The 15,698-nt window shown below is 38.2% G+C and overlaps 1 protein-coding gene across 1 annotated transcript; it reads right to left on the minus strand.

Moving 5' to 3' along the window:
* Positions 1 to 546: 546 nt before the first annotated feature.
* On the minus strand, positions 547 to 3,307 carry LOC147444842 (pentatricopeptide repeat-containing protein At3g09040, mitochondrial-like). Its single transcript, XM_086527370.1, has one exon. The coding sequence runs from the start codon at positions 3,237 to 3,239 to the stop codon at positions 957 to 959; it is 2,283 nt and encodes a 760-aa protein (XP_086383496.1). The 5' UTR covers positions 3,240 to 3,307; the 3' UTR covers positions 547 to 956.
* Positions 3,308 to 15,698: the final 12,391 nt, after the last annotated feature.

Genomic DNA, 15,698 nt, shown 5'->3' on the forward strand with positions numbered 1-15,698 from the left:
TATGATATTTGCCAAATCAATGTTATCTCCTACAAATTTAACCTCTAATGGTACTCTCTCATATTAACTCTCTAGTATCTCCTTCTACACTATATACACTTATTTTAGATTTTGCTTCTCTCCTCTCAACTCACAACCAAAAGCCTGACATTTTCCCGCTTGACCCTAGAGAACCACACACTCCGACAATGCTTAACTCATGGCTACATGTGAGCAACTTGACCCAACCCTTAAGGTAAATTTAGTTTGTGAGTTTGTGATCCTCTTATCACAAACAAGTTACAAGCAAAATTAAGAAAAGGGCTTATGATTTCCTATCACAAATGCTCTGAGGGTTTTGAACCAACTTTAGAAAGCGGGTTGATGTTTACCATAAACACTACTTCACAATGTGTTTGTGGCTTTCATCACGAACTCTCATAAATAGAGATTTTTCACCTTCCCCACTATATCATAATTTTTCTCATGTGTGCATGCAAGATAAACACTGCACATGGGAGTGAGAACATCTATATTCTACAAGACAATGATGAAGAGAAGGATACATTCTTTGTCTACCTCCTAAACGATGATGTGGACAACCTCCTAAATATTTGCAAACTTGAATCAGCACGGCATGTAATGACCAGCCCTAATTGGCTAACAGGTTTACCTAGTAACACAATGTCTCTTGAGGCCATTGAAATAGCAAGGTGCTATCTTTGATGCTTCCTTTAATACTTCCTAATTATCTGTGCTAATGAACTATCTTGTATGTCTTGATTCTTTAGTGAGTATATGTATACAAGCATTTTTTATAGAAGGCATTCAACAGAAATGCTTTGATATGTGGTAACCTACTAGCAAGCCCATGTGAGCGCTATTTAGATCCTCCTATATACACTAGAAAAGTTAGATGCATAGGTCTAGCTCTAGCATGATATTTTTAGCTCTATGATCATAGCTACATGCTATTACTATACATCTAAGAGCCTTCTATTTACACGCCTCAAGGTGTCAACCTGACTTGCTGCCCCATGCATTTCAGCATCTAAATATATGTTGAGCATATACATGTAAGCGCTGTCGTCGCTGTTATCTAGTTGCAATGCTTGTTCAAAGCCAAACCTTGCAAATTTTAAATTACCCCATTTCCTGCAAGCAGCCATCATAGTATGCCACACAACCATACCAGGTTGTAAAGGCATTCTACTTATGATAACCTTTGCCTCATCAACACTACCTGATCGGCCATACAGATCAACCATACAGGCATAGTGGTTCAAAGATGGATCAAGACCATAGCATTTAGTCATGGCCTCAAAGAAAATCTCACCCTTCTCGACTTCGCCTTCATGGCTACAAGCATTCAAGACACACACAAATGTGACCGAATCTGGCTTTATTTTGTAATGAATCATCTCCTCAAAAATGCAAAAAATCCTCTCGCTCTCTCCAATCTGGGCATAGCCTGTGATTAATGCGTTGCATGAAACAATATCTACAACTTGCAGTTTGTTAAACAACTCCTCTGCAGCTGAAAGCATGCCACACTTCGAATAGAAAAAGACAGAAAAATTGCCAATAAGAGGTTCATCTTCCAATCCTCTTTCAACAATCTGAGCATGTATTTCCTGGCCCTTTCCGATGGCGCAAATTGTGCCGCATGCTCTCAAGCAGCAAACAAATGTAGCGACACCAGGCGTAATGCATGCCTCTTGCATCTGTTCAAGACATCTCAGTGCCTCCTTTTCACCCCCGTACTCTGCATAACCTTGAATAATTGCTGTCCACGATATCACATTCTGTATGGACAGTTTAACACACACATCCCTTGCATCCTCAAGAAAACCACACTTTGCATACATATCAATTAGGGCATTGCAGATATAGTCATCTCTTTTCACCAGCAATCCCCTCTTAATGATCTCCATATGCATTTGTTGGCCTTTAGATGTTGCTTTTGTATTGCAACATACCCGCAAGCTAATGGCAAAGGTTACAGCATTTGAGAAGATCCCTTCAAGATCCATTAGTTTGCAAACTGGAGCTACCTCATCGTTTTGCCCCTGCTCGACATACCCTGCAAGAAGAGCATTGCATGAGACTACATTCCGCACAGAGAGCTTGTCAAATGCTTGTCGTGCTTCTTCAAGAAAACCACATTTAGCATACATGTCAATCAAGCTATTGTTAGCAATTAGCTCTCTCTCAAATCCCATCTTTACAAGCTCAATATGTATTTTCAACCCTACATCCGTGGCTCCCACAGTTGCACATGATTTCAAAATGCAGACAAAAGTCACAACACTTGGAGAAATACCCTCTTCATGCATCATTTCAAAATAGTAAATGGCTTCATAGCTGAACCCACATTCAACAAACCCTGTTATGAGGGCAGTCCATGAGACCACATTTCGTAAGCGCAATTTGCTAAAGACTGCATTTGCTTCTGAAAGTGAGCCACATCTCGCATACATATCAACCAAGACACTGCCTACAAAAACATCGGTTTCCTCGAAGCCCCTTTCAACAATTTCTGAATGTAATGTGCGCCCCTTTCCAAGATTGCATAGTCGCCCACAAGCCTTTAAGCTGCTTGCATAGCTGAAAGCATCAGGATGTATGCCCTCACTCTGCATCTTCTCAAAGCAGTCAAGTGCTTCCTCGTTGAACCCGCACTCGACATGACCCGCTAGCATGGCAGTCCAAGTGACAGCATCCTTTTCCAAAAGAACATCAAACACCTGTCGTGCTTCATCGATGCCGCCACATTTAGCATACATATCAACCAAGGTACTGGCAATGTAAGGATTTTCTTCCAACAGCCCCAGTCTGACAACATAAGAATGGATTGCAATACCAGTGGCCAGATCGTTCACAGAAGCAGACGCCTTCAGCAGGGCCAGCAAAGCGTACTTACTCATATGAGTAGTAGCTCCCCCGTGAGCTTTGTGGAAGATATCAAGAATTTGTTGCCACTTACCATGCCTAGAATAACCTAAAATGAGAGCATTCCAGGAAGGAGAGTCTGGATATGGAAGCTTATCAATAATCTGTTGTGCATAGGATATTCTTTCTGATCCTGCGAACAAGGGAACCAGGTAACTTGCAGTCGATGTGTGGGTTTCAAGCCCTAGTTCTGATGCGAAAGCATGCAAGAAGAGCGCAGATGTGAGGTTTTTCTCCTTCGCAGACTTGGGCAAGACGCGAAAAAGGTCGTGAGCAGACTCAGCAGAGGATGGTGTGAGGGGGAGCATGCCCCACTAATAGCTAACTGGTGCTAGCTATTAGCATGCCACAGTGCCACACACTCTTTCCCTCCATAACTCGATTTAAACTAATGCCAAATAATCACAGTAGTAGGTCTCCCTCAAATAGAAAGGGTGGATAGATTGTTTGAATAAGGCCCATGTCACATTGGGGCAGGGAAAAGTTGGCCATGTTGATATGGCGGCGTCTCATTTGCGGAGGAAAAAGGCAAACATGGCCTGCAACCTTTGTCAGAGGGACGGCCTTGCACCCTCGGCCAACTTCGCAATGCAGCGGCCATCTGCAAAACTGGACGCGCGAAGAGAGATGATGGGTGTTGGAGTTTGACAGTCAGCATGGGAGACGAAGGTTGCACCACATGCCGCCTTGCGGTTCTGGTGTGACAACAGTAGGTGCGGCCACCTTCGAAGAGAGAGAGGGGCGGGTGCCCCAGTCTGACAGGGGCCTAATATGGTGGAATTTGAAAGGTGGAGTGGAAGGGACGAATGGTATGCATGGAAGACAGAGAAAGCAAATGTTGGAAGTCACCTACCTACCTCTGTGTCTAGCCTACCTTGGCGAACTCCGATAGCAGTGCAGAGTGCCGCGTTGGTTGTTGTTAAAGACAACTTGAGTTTGCGATGGGCACTGGTTGAAGGCACTCGTCGATAGCAAGCATATATTCTTACAGGGGCTGCAAGATTACACCTATTGGAGGGTGCATTTGGAGAGAGAGACATACAAGGCAGGTGACAGGTCTACAGTCAAGGGTAGGGAAAGACGAAAAGACATCACCCGGGTGGCGTCGGTAGAGTGCAAAATCTCAGGTGTTGGCTGTGGGCAATGGTCAGGACACTCTAATGAGAACAATACATTGGAGGTGAGCGCGTGTGCGAGTAGTCAGCAATGAGCATTGAGTGAGTGAGTGAGTGAGTGAGAGAGAGAGAGAGAGAGGGGGGGGGGGGGGGGGGGGGGGGGGGGGGGGGGGGGGGCGCGATCTCGTGGCACGCCCACACATGGTACCTAGCGCCAACTTTGCCTTGTAATTATTCACCGATGACATACCCCACACTTGCCCTTAATTTTATCAACTTAAAATCACAATTATTAAGCTTATTAAGAGTCTTTGAGTGTTTTAGCTTTTTATTTTTTTTGAAGCCATTAGGAATACCTTTTATTAGGCCCCCAATCTCGAAGAAATAAAAATCCTTTCAAAACATCTTAAATGCACAAGTGAAGCCTCAGGAATAAGAAACACACAATACTAAATGAAGGGTGGTGAGGGGATCAAGGGTTGGGAACTAGCCCAGGGTGGGGGGAGGCCAACCAAGCCATCCACGTGGACAATGGGACTGAATTAAACCCGGGCAGTGGGATGCCATGGGCTCTAGGTCAGTGCCATGCTGGCAAAAAACTAAATCTGGACAGCGGAATGACATGGGCTCCATGTTAGCACCAGGGTGGCGAAAAACTAAACCCGAGCAGGGCGGGCTGCATGCCAACCTGAGGAGGGGGACATGCATTCTAATTTTGTATGTGGTAATGAGTTGAGGGTGAGGTGGGGGTACCATCATGCACGAGAACTAAAGCATCGCCCAAAGCAATTTCTCTATGTTATATTGCGAGAGTTCCATAGCCAAGCTTGTGAGGTCCCATGTCAAAGCTTTTGAATACCGTATGAAATCGTGAAGCCAGAGCTTTCTCTTATTCAAGAAGCAAGGATAAGAAGGCAAGCGCTCAGCCTCGTTGTTAAGGTGATTGGTTCAATGATCTCTCTCTCTCTCTCTCTCTCTCTCTCTCTCTCTCTCTCTCTCTCTCTCTCTCTCTCTCTCACACACACACACACACACACACACACACACACACACACACACACACACAGAGATTTACCATTTTGTTTCTTGCATTTTCTCCCCCACCCTCTCTCACTCTCACAGGCACACAGATTTACCATTTTGTTCCTGCATTCTCTCTCTCTCTCTCTCTCTCTCTCTCTCTCACTCACACACACACACACACACACACACACAGATTTACCATTTTGTTTCTTGCATTTTCTCCCCCACCCTCTCTCACTCTCACACACACACAGATTTACCATTTTGTCTCTTGCATTTTCTCTCTTCTATGAGGAAGAGAGAGAGAGAGAGAGAGTAATATGATTCTCCTTATTTACAAAGCATGAAGTAGTAAATCTGGCCGTATCAAATAGATTTCTTTCTTTGATTGTGGTGGACATCATGCATGCTACATAATGCCATGGTGACCGATCCAATTAGCTCTTGTTTATTGTCCTTATCAATAAGTGTTGAACTCCTCAACCACTCGTAGACATGGTGGATAATTCTTTGGTAATCAATTGGCTTAATGTTTGCGTTTTAAAGCATATGTGTATGACTAAAATCTTTGATGTTCCTCTAATTTTCATCATGTGGCTCAATCACCGGTCCAAAAGGAGAAGAGATTGCAAGGTGGTTCCTCTCGCATCACACGTGCCATCGCATGAAGATTGCCATCCAAGCTCAATGCTTTTCCATGTGAGAAGAGCGAAGCTCATATCAAGCATGCAAAGATGGAGAATGTGGACATTTCTCCAGAGCAAGAAGAGGGATCTCTTTCTCACGAAAAGAGCTTTAACACCCCCTCCCCCCCCGTCCCCATTCTCCTATTGCAAAAAAGGTTGCCCCTCAACCAAAGAGAAGTCCACGGAAGCAACCATCAATGACTACACCCCCTAGCCTAAATGAGCATCCACGAAAGAGGTTGGTACACATGAGTGGAGTCAATGAAGTGGCCCAGATGACTTGTCAAAGGAAAAAGTGAGAGATGAGGCTACGGGGCATGCAAAGGGAAATGAGACATCCAACAGAGATTCATTTCCTTTCGTAGAGATTGAGCTTCCCAACGGGGCATCTAGCACGCCAATGCCATGCAAGCATAGATTGCCCAAAGCGATCCGCCTTCATTTTCAAAAGGGTGTGCCTGATGGCTCACCTCAAGGAGAGCCATGGAATCAACATAGAGATTCAAAAGCACCCTGGAGGTCCACCACTTCACAAAGAGGCTGAGACAAGAGCCAAACTTATGCCACATCCTGAAGTGCAATCTTGGCATAAGAAAACCATGAAAAAGACTTGCTGATAAGAATTGAAAATTTTCACAAAATTGCAAGAGGTATCAGCTTCTTATGTGGATACGAGCATTGCAATTACGGAAGGAGCTTGGAAAAAAATACAAGGATATGTCAGAAGATGATTTTGTTGCAGAGTTTGTATGTGGGAGGATGAGTGACTATATGGCAGACAAAGGTCGCTGGTTGGCAAACATTCAAAGGCGCATAGATGCAGGTTATGAAGCTGTCTTACAATAAGTAATCTTTGTGGACTCCATTGGTTTCGATCGTGGATGCCTTTATGGGCACGAGTGATGTTATGCATGACTTGCACAACTTCTTTGGAGAGAGGGACTTTGGGACTTTGTGCTTACTTTTTTTCCAATCATTTTTAGGTGAAATATAAGAAGGATACAATTTTTTTTGAGGCATATTGTATTCATGCTTTGCATTCATATATTGGTTTCCATTTATGCAACAGGAAACATTGGACATGCTCTGTGATGTACCTTGCTACACATATAAAGGTTACAAGGATACGTGGGAGAAAGAATCGGCTTCTCTACTATGACCTGCTTGGATGTAAGAACATGATGGATATCGTACCTGTTTTTCATAGGTAAATAATCTGAGGTTATGTTCCTTATGAATGTCCATATGGTTGTTAATTTTGTTGGGTATACATGTAGTACATTGGAGGGTCCAACTTAGGATCCGAATCTTCAGTATGTGTTGCTTGAACCTACCACTACATTCGAGTTGAAAGTGTTAGAAGTAAGTCTCCTAGATTCCTCTTATACCTTGAAGCTCGGAACATTCTTGGCATTTTTGTTTGTCGATTTTGATGACACAATGACCGATTCAACCAAATGCTCTTGAGTGTGAATTTTACGTCATGGCTACCATTCGATATATAATCAAGTCTTGTTTGCAAGAAAAGAGCAAGAGCTCGGTATCAAAGATATGGTTTGTCCACGATGATGTGTAGGCATTGAAGGAAAGTATCCATAGATGGTGTCTGGATGTTGTGGGTGAGGAATAAGTCTCATGGATCTCACACTTGGATGTTAGACCACGACATTGGCTATTTTTGGGCAAGTTTTGGTATTTATGGATGCTTTTGGTAGATTTTGGTGCGGAATTTAGCGAAGCTTTTGGTGCTAACTTTGTATGCCAGGGTTATGGTTGAAATTTATGCCATGTGTATATCAACTTTATATGCTAGGTTTATCAAAAACAGATTTATGGCTGTGTTGTATGCCAGGTGTATGGCGGACATATTTAAACTAATTTTGTATGCCACACTTATTGAGATTTTGTGACAATTGTGTATGCCAAGTTTATGGTTGATCTCTTTATGGCCATGTTCAGGTTTATGGTGAGGTCCCTTGTGTATATGAAAAGTCTAGCTTCTTGCAAGTTATGGTTTATTGGAGAGATCGATTTATGGCCAAGCCATTTTTTATTTACATGTTGGTTGTATAGCAAGTTTTTTGTAGTCATGCATAGTGATGAGGTTAGGGCCACTTCTAATTTATGGTCAATATCAAGTTTTTGGCAAGGTCCGTGGTTTCTGGTCATGTCTAGGTTTAAAGCGAAGTCCCATTGTGTTTATTGAAAGTCCAAGTTTATGGTTTTATAGCGAGGTTGATTTTGTCCAAATGAATGACAAGGTCCGGCTTTGTTTATGGTGAGTTGAGTTTGATGATTTTAATCATCATGTTGTGCAAGGTCCGATAGTCTATGATCATGCCTAGAGTTAAAACCGACATCCGGTTGTGTTTATTTTGCAAGTCGAGGCTTATGGTTTTATGGCAAGGTCAATTATGTCCAGTTTTATGGCAAGGTTTGGCTTTTTTATGGTCAGTCGGGTTTAATGATTTTTATCATCATGTTAATTGTGTTTATGGTGAGGTTTGATTTAAGCTCAATGTCAAGTTTTTGGCAAAGTTCTGTGTATCATCCAGGTTTATGGCAAAGCCCAGATTTGTTTATGGCCAGTCTGGGTTTATGGATTTTTTTATATGCTGATTGTGTTCATGGTGAGCTATAGTTTAGGCTCAATGTCGTGTTTTTGGTGAGATTTAGTTTATCATCATATCTTTTTATGGCAAGGTCTATGGTCATATCCATGTTTAGGGCGAGGTCCGTTTGTGTTTTTTATGAGTCCAAGTTTATAGTTTCATGGCAAGATCGATGTGTTTAGGTTTATGGCAAGATTCAACTTTGTTTATGTCTGGGTTTAGAGCGAGGTTCAGTAATGCTTTTGCTAAATCCAGGTTTATGGTTTTATCACTATATTGATTTAGTCTGGTTATGCGGCAAGTGCGGTTGTGTTTATGGCTAGTCAGAGATTATGATTTTATTATGGAGTCAATTTTTATCGTCATGGTGGTTGTGTTGATGCAAATGCATGTTTTAATGGTCATACAGGTTAGTTTTTGGCGAGGTCCAGGTTTATGGTGAGTTTAGGTTTATGGTTCTCTGACAAGGTCGATTTTGTCAAGGTATGTTGAGATCCAAATGTATTTATAAAGATTCAATTATGGCTATGGTGAGTCTAGGTTTATGGTTCGATTGTGGCTATGGCGAGCCTAAGTTTATGGTGAGTTTGGTCATGTTTATGGTGAGTCCGGGTTTATGGTGAGTTTGGATGTGTTTATCTAGATTTATGGTTTTATGTTTTATCATTGTGTTGTTTGTATTTATGGCAAGATCTGTCTTGATGGTCATGTTGGTTGGTCTGTTGTGAGCTCAATTTATGGTCATATCCAGGTTCATGTGTCAGTCCAGGTTTATGGTTCAATGACAAGGTTGATTTTGTCAAGTTGTATGTTGAGGTCCAACTGTGTTTCTAAAGGTAGGTCTATGGTGAGTTCGATTGTGTTTATGGTGAGTCCGGCTGTGTTTATGGCAAGTTTGGATTTATAGTTTTATTTTTTATCGTGTTTATGGCAAGGTATGTCTTGATGGTCATGTTGGTTGGTCTGTTGTGAGCTCAATTTATGATCATTTCTAGCTGTCGGAAATGAGCTCAAGCTTTAGGAGAAAGCATTGGTCAGGCAATCGGGTAAAAACACTATCTCAAAAGCAATTAAAAAAGTGGCATTTTTGGAATCTTAAGCACAACAAACCCCGAGCTAGAAATTTTCAGAACTGAATTTCGATAAAATCTGGCATAGCTATGGCCCCTGGAAGTTTACATTGTTGATTAAACTAATCACATAAATTGTAAGGTTTTGGTAATCATTACTGCAAAAGACTTTTATCATAAAATCCCTAGATATTTACAGATCTTTGCAGATATTTTCAAAATTAATCATGAAAAGAGTCAGATAATAGCAGAAAATCGATTTGGTGCATTTGGGTGCTGTGTGGAGCAGTCATGAACCTGCCCAAGCCAATTTTAGCAGCAGATGGCGCTAGGGGAAGGTTGGGGGGCTGCTTGAGCTGCAAGCAATTGCCATTTTCAGCCTATGAGAGCTTATGAGTGCCCATAAACATATAAATAAGACCCCTTGCTTCACAATTTCAGACAGACTCAGAGTCCTAGCCATTTCTCTCTCACAAAGGGAGAAAACTCTACCCAAAAATCACTAGAGAGCAAACCTCTAGCTGATTATCCATGGTAATTACCCTAATCCTTTTTTAATTAGCAAAATTATATTAATTGACCTATATTTTCTTAATTAATATAATTAATTAAGAAGATTAAACTTATTTACACTCTAAATTACTCTCTTAATTCTTAATATTTTGTTAATTACTTAGATTAACATTAAATATATTAATCTAATTAATTATTAAGCCATATTAGGATTGAAATTAATCTTTTTTATCATAAATTAATGGTAATTATACTAATTAAACTTTGATTAGTATAAGATAATTATCAAAGCTGTATTAAACTGTCAAGATGCTAGAAAGATTATCTCTTAATTTTTTGATTAGTTTCTACAATTAATTAAGCAAAAATTAGCTGTTTTTAATCAAAAAATTGATAGAAAATCTATTTAATTAGCTCAAAAATTCTTAATTTAATTATTATAGTTAGAAAATACTATTAGCAACACGGAGTAAGTTACTCATTAGCAGATAATTATTCTAAGTATTTAAATAAACCAAAATTTGATTGTTTTTAGCAATAAATTAAAGAGGGAAATTGTAAAAAATACTTAGATAACTACACAGTAATTATCAGAGATAGGAATCATTGTTAGAAAGCTGGGATAACTAGGGTATACACAGGAAACTAGTTTATCTAATTATTAGGCCAAATATATCTGTTTATGAGCAAACATAAAAGAAGAAAATTAGTAAATTAGATTAGACAGACTTGAGATAATTTTTAGAGTTAGAATACATTATGAAAAAGCTATGATAATTATCTTAGCCATAGAAAAATAATCTAGCTAACTATCTTAGTTGAAAAATCTTGTTTTTGAGGGTAAATTAAAGGGGAAAATTAGTAAATTAGATTAGATAGCTTTGAGATAATTTTCAAAGTTAAAATACATCATTATAAAGTCTTGATAATTATCTTAGCCATAGAAAAGTAATGTAGCTAATTATGTTAGTCAAAAAACCCTCTTTTTGAAGGTAAATAAAAGAGAGAAATTAGTAAATCATGTTAAATGATTACATGCTATTTGTCAGAGTTATATTACATGATAAAAAGCCACAATAATTATGTCAAGGTTAGAAAATTAGTATAAATATTTATCTTAGTCAAATTATACTAATTTTAGCTAAAAATAAAAGGGGAAAATTAGTAAATCATGTTAAATGAATACATGCTATTTATCAGAGTTATATTACATGATAAATAAGCCGTGAAAAAATATTTCAAGGTTAAAAAATTAGTATAGATATCTATCTAAGTCAAATTATATTAACTTTAACTGAAAATAAAAGGGGGAAATTAATCAATCATGTAAGATTATTACATGCTATTTATTAAAGTTATATTACATGGAAAAAAAGCTACAATAATTATTTCAAGGCTAGAAAATTAGTATAGATATTTACTAAGTCAAATTCTACTAATTTTAGCTAAATATTAAAGGGAAAAATTAGTAAAATATGTTAGATGATTAAATGCTATTTATCAGAGTTATGTTACATGACCAAAAAGGTGTGATAATTATGTCAAGGTTAAAAAATTAGTATAGATATATATCTAAGTTAAATTATAATAATTATAGTTGAAACTTAAAGGGAGAAATTAGTAAATCATTTCAGATGATTACATGCTATTTATCAGAGTTGGATTACATAATAAAAAAGTTGTGATAATTATCTTAAGGCTAGAAAATTAATATATCTATTTCTCTAAGTTAAATTGGACTAGTTCTTGCTGGAAATTAAAGATGGAAATTTTATAATTCAGTTGGAAAATTAAAAGATAATTACTAAAGGGTCAAAAATATCATTATCTACTTGTGGTAGCTATACCATAATTAACTAGTCAGTTTACAAAATTATAATTGATCAAAAGTCCTATTTTTAGCAAAAGATTAATTAAAATAAATAGACTTTGCAGTCAAAAGTTTCTAGGAAAATTGCAGTAAGTGTAAACCGGTGACATAAAGTTGAGGAAATGAAATCTTTAAGAGAAAGTAAATAGAATAAATATTAAGCTCAAAATAAGTAGATTCCAAGCTTAAAATTCGATAGGGAAATTAGAAAAAAGATATAGAAAATTAGGAGAGCTTAGAAAACCTTAGGGAAGCTTTGGAAAAAGTTATCATACCTATATAGGCAAATCAAAAAAAATTTAAGTCAAGAATTTACCAATTAAGACTACAAATTTAACCTTGATTGGGTTACGATTGAATACAAAGTCTAGCTTTCGGATAATTTACCTAATGATTAGACGTCCTTTTTATAAGGATAAGAAGTTATGACCCGAGAAAATCCTACATATGATGATGAGGGTGGAGCTCCAAAAAGAACTAGAACGTCGCACGACGACGAAGCTGGGCCTAGTAGTAGGCCTGCGGAGGAGAGTCTTCAGGCGCCAACGTAACAGCAAATGGCCGATCAGTCCCAGGTGGGTTTTCCATTATTCAATTAAGTCTTTAAATAGTTTAAGTTCTTTTATAAGTTAGCATTGCATACATAAGGAGTGAGAAAGAATCAGAAAAGAAATAACTGGTCAAAAACGGAAGATAACTTCTGAGAAACCAACATGCATTGCTTGTAAACTAGGAATGAAATGTTTGGGTTAAAACTAGTTGAATTAGGGAAAATATGATTGATCATCTTTAAGACAGCTTGTCTCAAGACACCTCCGACTCCTTGGTATAAATTGATGATAATGATGGCTTTCTAGCCACGGATAAGTCGGTTACCTGGAATGGAAACTTGGCAAACACTGCTCTCCAACTGAATGATATTCAGGAGCTGAAAGAGGAGGTGCAGAGGATCAGACTATGTATGGGCCAGTGGAAAATTCAAATCAGAGGCCTCACTAAGATTACCAACCAACTACTACAACTCACGGTGGAGTCCTCCAAACTGCCTGAAAAGGACATTACGGCTAAACTAGGCCTGGGACCACAGTATAGAGAGATGGCTGAGATTCTCTTTGAAGCTCGGATCAAATCCAACTAGCCTCTTCCAGAAGGTCAAGCATCTCATGTATATGTGGAATATGATACTTATTATTCATTGTTACTTGTTTAAGACCTTGATGATCAATGCATAGACAAAACAATCCATCTTTCTTCCTCTAAAAAGGAATGCACCCCATGGAGATGTACTAGATATGATAAATCCTTTCTCAATAAGCTATTGAAGCTATATTCTTTTTGGGAGTGACATTTTGTAGAGACTTGTTGATATTGGTTTGCACCTGAGAATGGTCTTGATCTCATGACCCACTTCTCTAGGTGGTGGAAGCTCCATGAGCTCTTCCTAAAAGACATCAAAATATTTTTGTAGACACATTAGCTCAGGCTCATACAATTGCTCTTCTACCTTGTTGAGTTTGACTACAAAACTTGTTGGTCTTTATGAAAACCTTTCAAAAGACCATTCTGTTTGACCAATGAGACTTTGGTTGCTTGGTCCCATAACTCAGATCCTATATTACCCACAAAGAACTAAGATGTGACTTCCTTCACATTTTCTAGCTCTACCCTCATTTTCCTTGTTAAATGATTCACCTTGGTGATATGGAGTTCCAATTGCTTGAGCTACAACTACATGTTGAGACTGATAGGTTGGAATTTAATTTTAATTGAAGGTCATTCCTTTGTTCCTTGGATTCCCATTGATTCCCCTTTGAGAGTTATCCACTTATTTAGCTAAGGGTTTGGATCTTAAGAGAACATCTTGCAATTTCTTTGGACTCATTGCTTCAAGGTTAGTATTCATAGGAGCATTTAGAACTTCACAAAAATGGGCTACTTATTGCTCTTTGCAAACATAGTACCTAAGCGTTACATATTTTGAATACTACTTGCCCAATATAGAAGAACTCATTCATCTTAAGAGACTCGTGAGCAGGGGGAGCTAGCATTTCTTTACAACAACCTTAATGTCTTCCCAAGTTTGGTTGCCTTGTGCCGCAAACCTTTCCTTGCAATGCTGCTTCACTAAATCTTAACATCACTAGTAAGACATAACATGCATAACATAGCTTTATTTTCAATGAAAGTACCAACAAAAAAAATTAAGCATCCATTTACTCAAAAAATAATTTGTCGTGACAATCAATTTGAGTTCCTTACCCTTGAAAGGGGGTCCATAGATTAGCTTGAAGGACCAGTTACTGAAGGGTTTGCATAGATAGTGGAAAAGATATCAAAAATATTTGCCATTATATCTTTGATTATTGTTGTTGATAATGAAGCAAAAATATATATATATAAGGATTCTTGAACACAATGCAAGTGGAAGCAAATCAAGTAAAAAATAGTATCTCCATGAATTTCTCTAAAATAATCCTTTACAAGCTACAATCCTGCAAAAAAAGAAATCTCAAGGGCTCTTACTCACCTCCACAATTTACCTTATGATTTCCGACAATACAATTTAACACTGATCCAAATGATGTTGATTCAACAATAGCTATCCATATTTTTACCATCAAGACAAGATGGAACTCTATAGTCAATGTTGTAGTTTGTGTAACTAAGGCTCAAGCCCATAGGTAGTCTGATGAGCTTAATTACTTGCAAAATCAACTAGCAAAATCAACTAGAAAAAGAAATTAATAGCAACCATTACAAAGAGGATAGGCTCTAGGAGGGCCTCTTTATTTTACATGAGATTATGGAAGTGATTGACATTTTGACAAATAGGTGCATGCCATGTGTGCAAGAATGGTGGGTGTGGAAGAAAGGTGTAAGAATGGTCAAAGGATGAACTTTTCTCCCCAAAAAGGAGGTGCACAATTTTATTATTTTCGGCCTTCCATAATTGCCACATGCAATGTTTGATTTGAGAAAAGATTATGGGTTTGTGATTTGCACGTTGAGCTCTTTTCATAGATATGCTATATGATATGGTTTTATCTGCTAGATTTTAATTTCTTTTTGGGGTGGAAATTTGAATTCAAATAAACTAGTTGTTTTGCCTCATTGAATTCAAAACATTTCCCTTGATTCCTTTCTTAATACTAAAAGTTTCACTCCCTTAAACTACCAAAGAGGTGATCCTGGTGACAACAATAATTTCAACAACTAGAAGGTCCACTCAAGGAAGAACAAGAAGTAGGAGATTCTTTAAAAAATAGGATTAAAGAGATATAGTTTAAGAATGAGAACACCAAATAAGTAGCACAAAACAAAAATCTTGCAAAAGAGCTTCCAAAAAAAAAGGAGTTTGAGTTCATTTTGAGCCAAAAACAAGCAAGTATAGACAACTTAATGGCCATCAATAATGTGTTGAAATAGGGTGTCATTTAACGATAAGTACATCTATAAATCATGGGTGGATATCACCGACTCAAAAGGAAATTTGACCTTGAATCTAGAAGACTTACAGGACCTAGTCACAAATATGAAAGGCAATCTAGAAATTGTTGCCTCAAAATATACTCTTCACTAGCCAACCAACCTATCGGTGAGCATTTTGAAGCAGATCATGACACTGACCATTTGTTTGATTAGGAGGAAGAAAAAGATGATAAGGAGGAAAAATATGGAAAAGGGAATGACACCATCAATCTAAAAACAAATTCACTTTGTAGAAAAGATGATGATAAAAAGATTATGATCATGATAATCAAAGAAGAGAAACTAAAACTAGGGAAAATCTAGATTAGCACAAGGAGCAGCAATAGAAAGCTTCATACAACCAATCCAAAAAACAAGATCAAACTCACAAAGAGAAAAATAATTAGCAA

Source organism: Adiantum capillus-veneris, chromosome 13 (genome assembly GCF_014529385.1).
Source record: "Adiantum capillus-veneris isolate H3 chromosome 13, ASM1452938v2, whole genome shotgun sequence".
NCBI classification, from domain to species: Eukaryota; Viridiplantae; Streptophyta; class Polypodiopsida; order Polypodiales; family Pteridaceae; genus Adiantum; species Adiantum capillus-veneris.

Coding starts and splice junctions, on each gene's coding strand:
- LOC147444842 (XM_086527370.1), bottom strand. CDS start 3,239: ATGCTCCCCCTCACACCATCCTCTGCTGAGTCTGCTCACGACCTTTTT.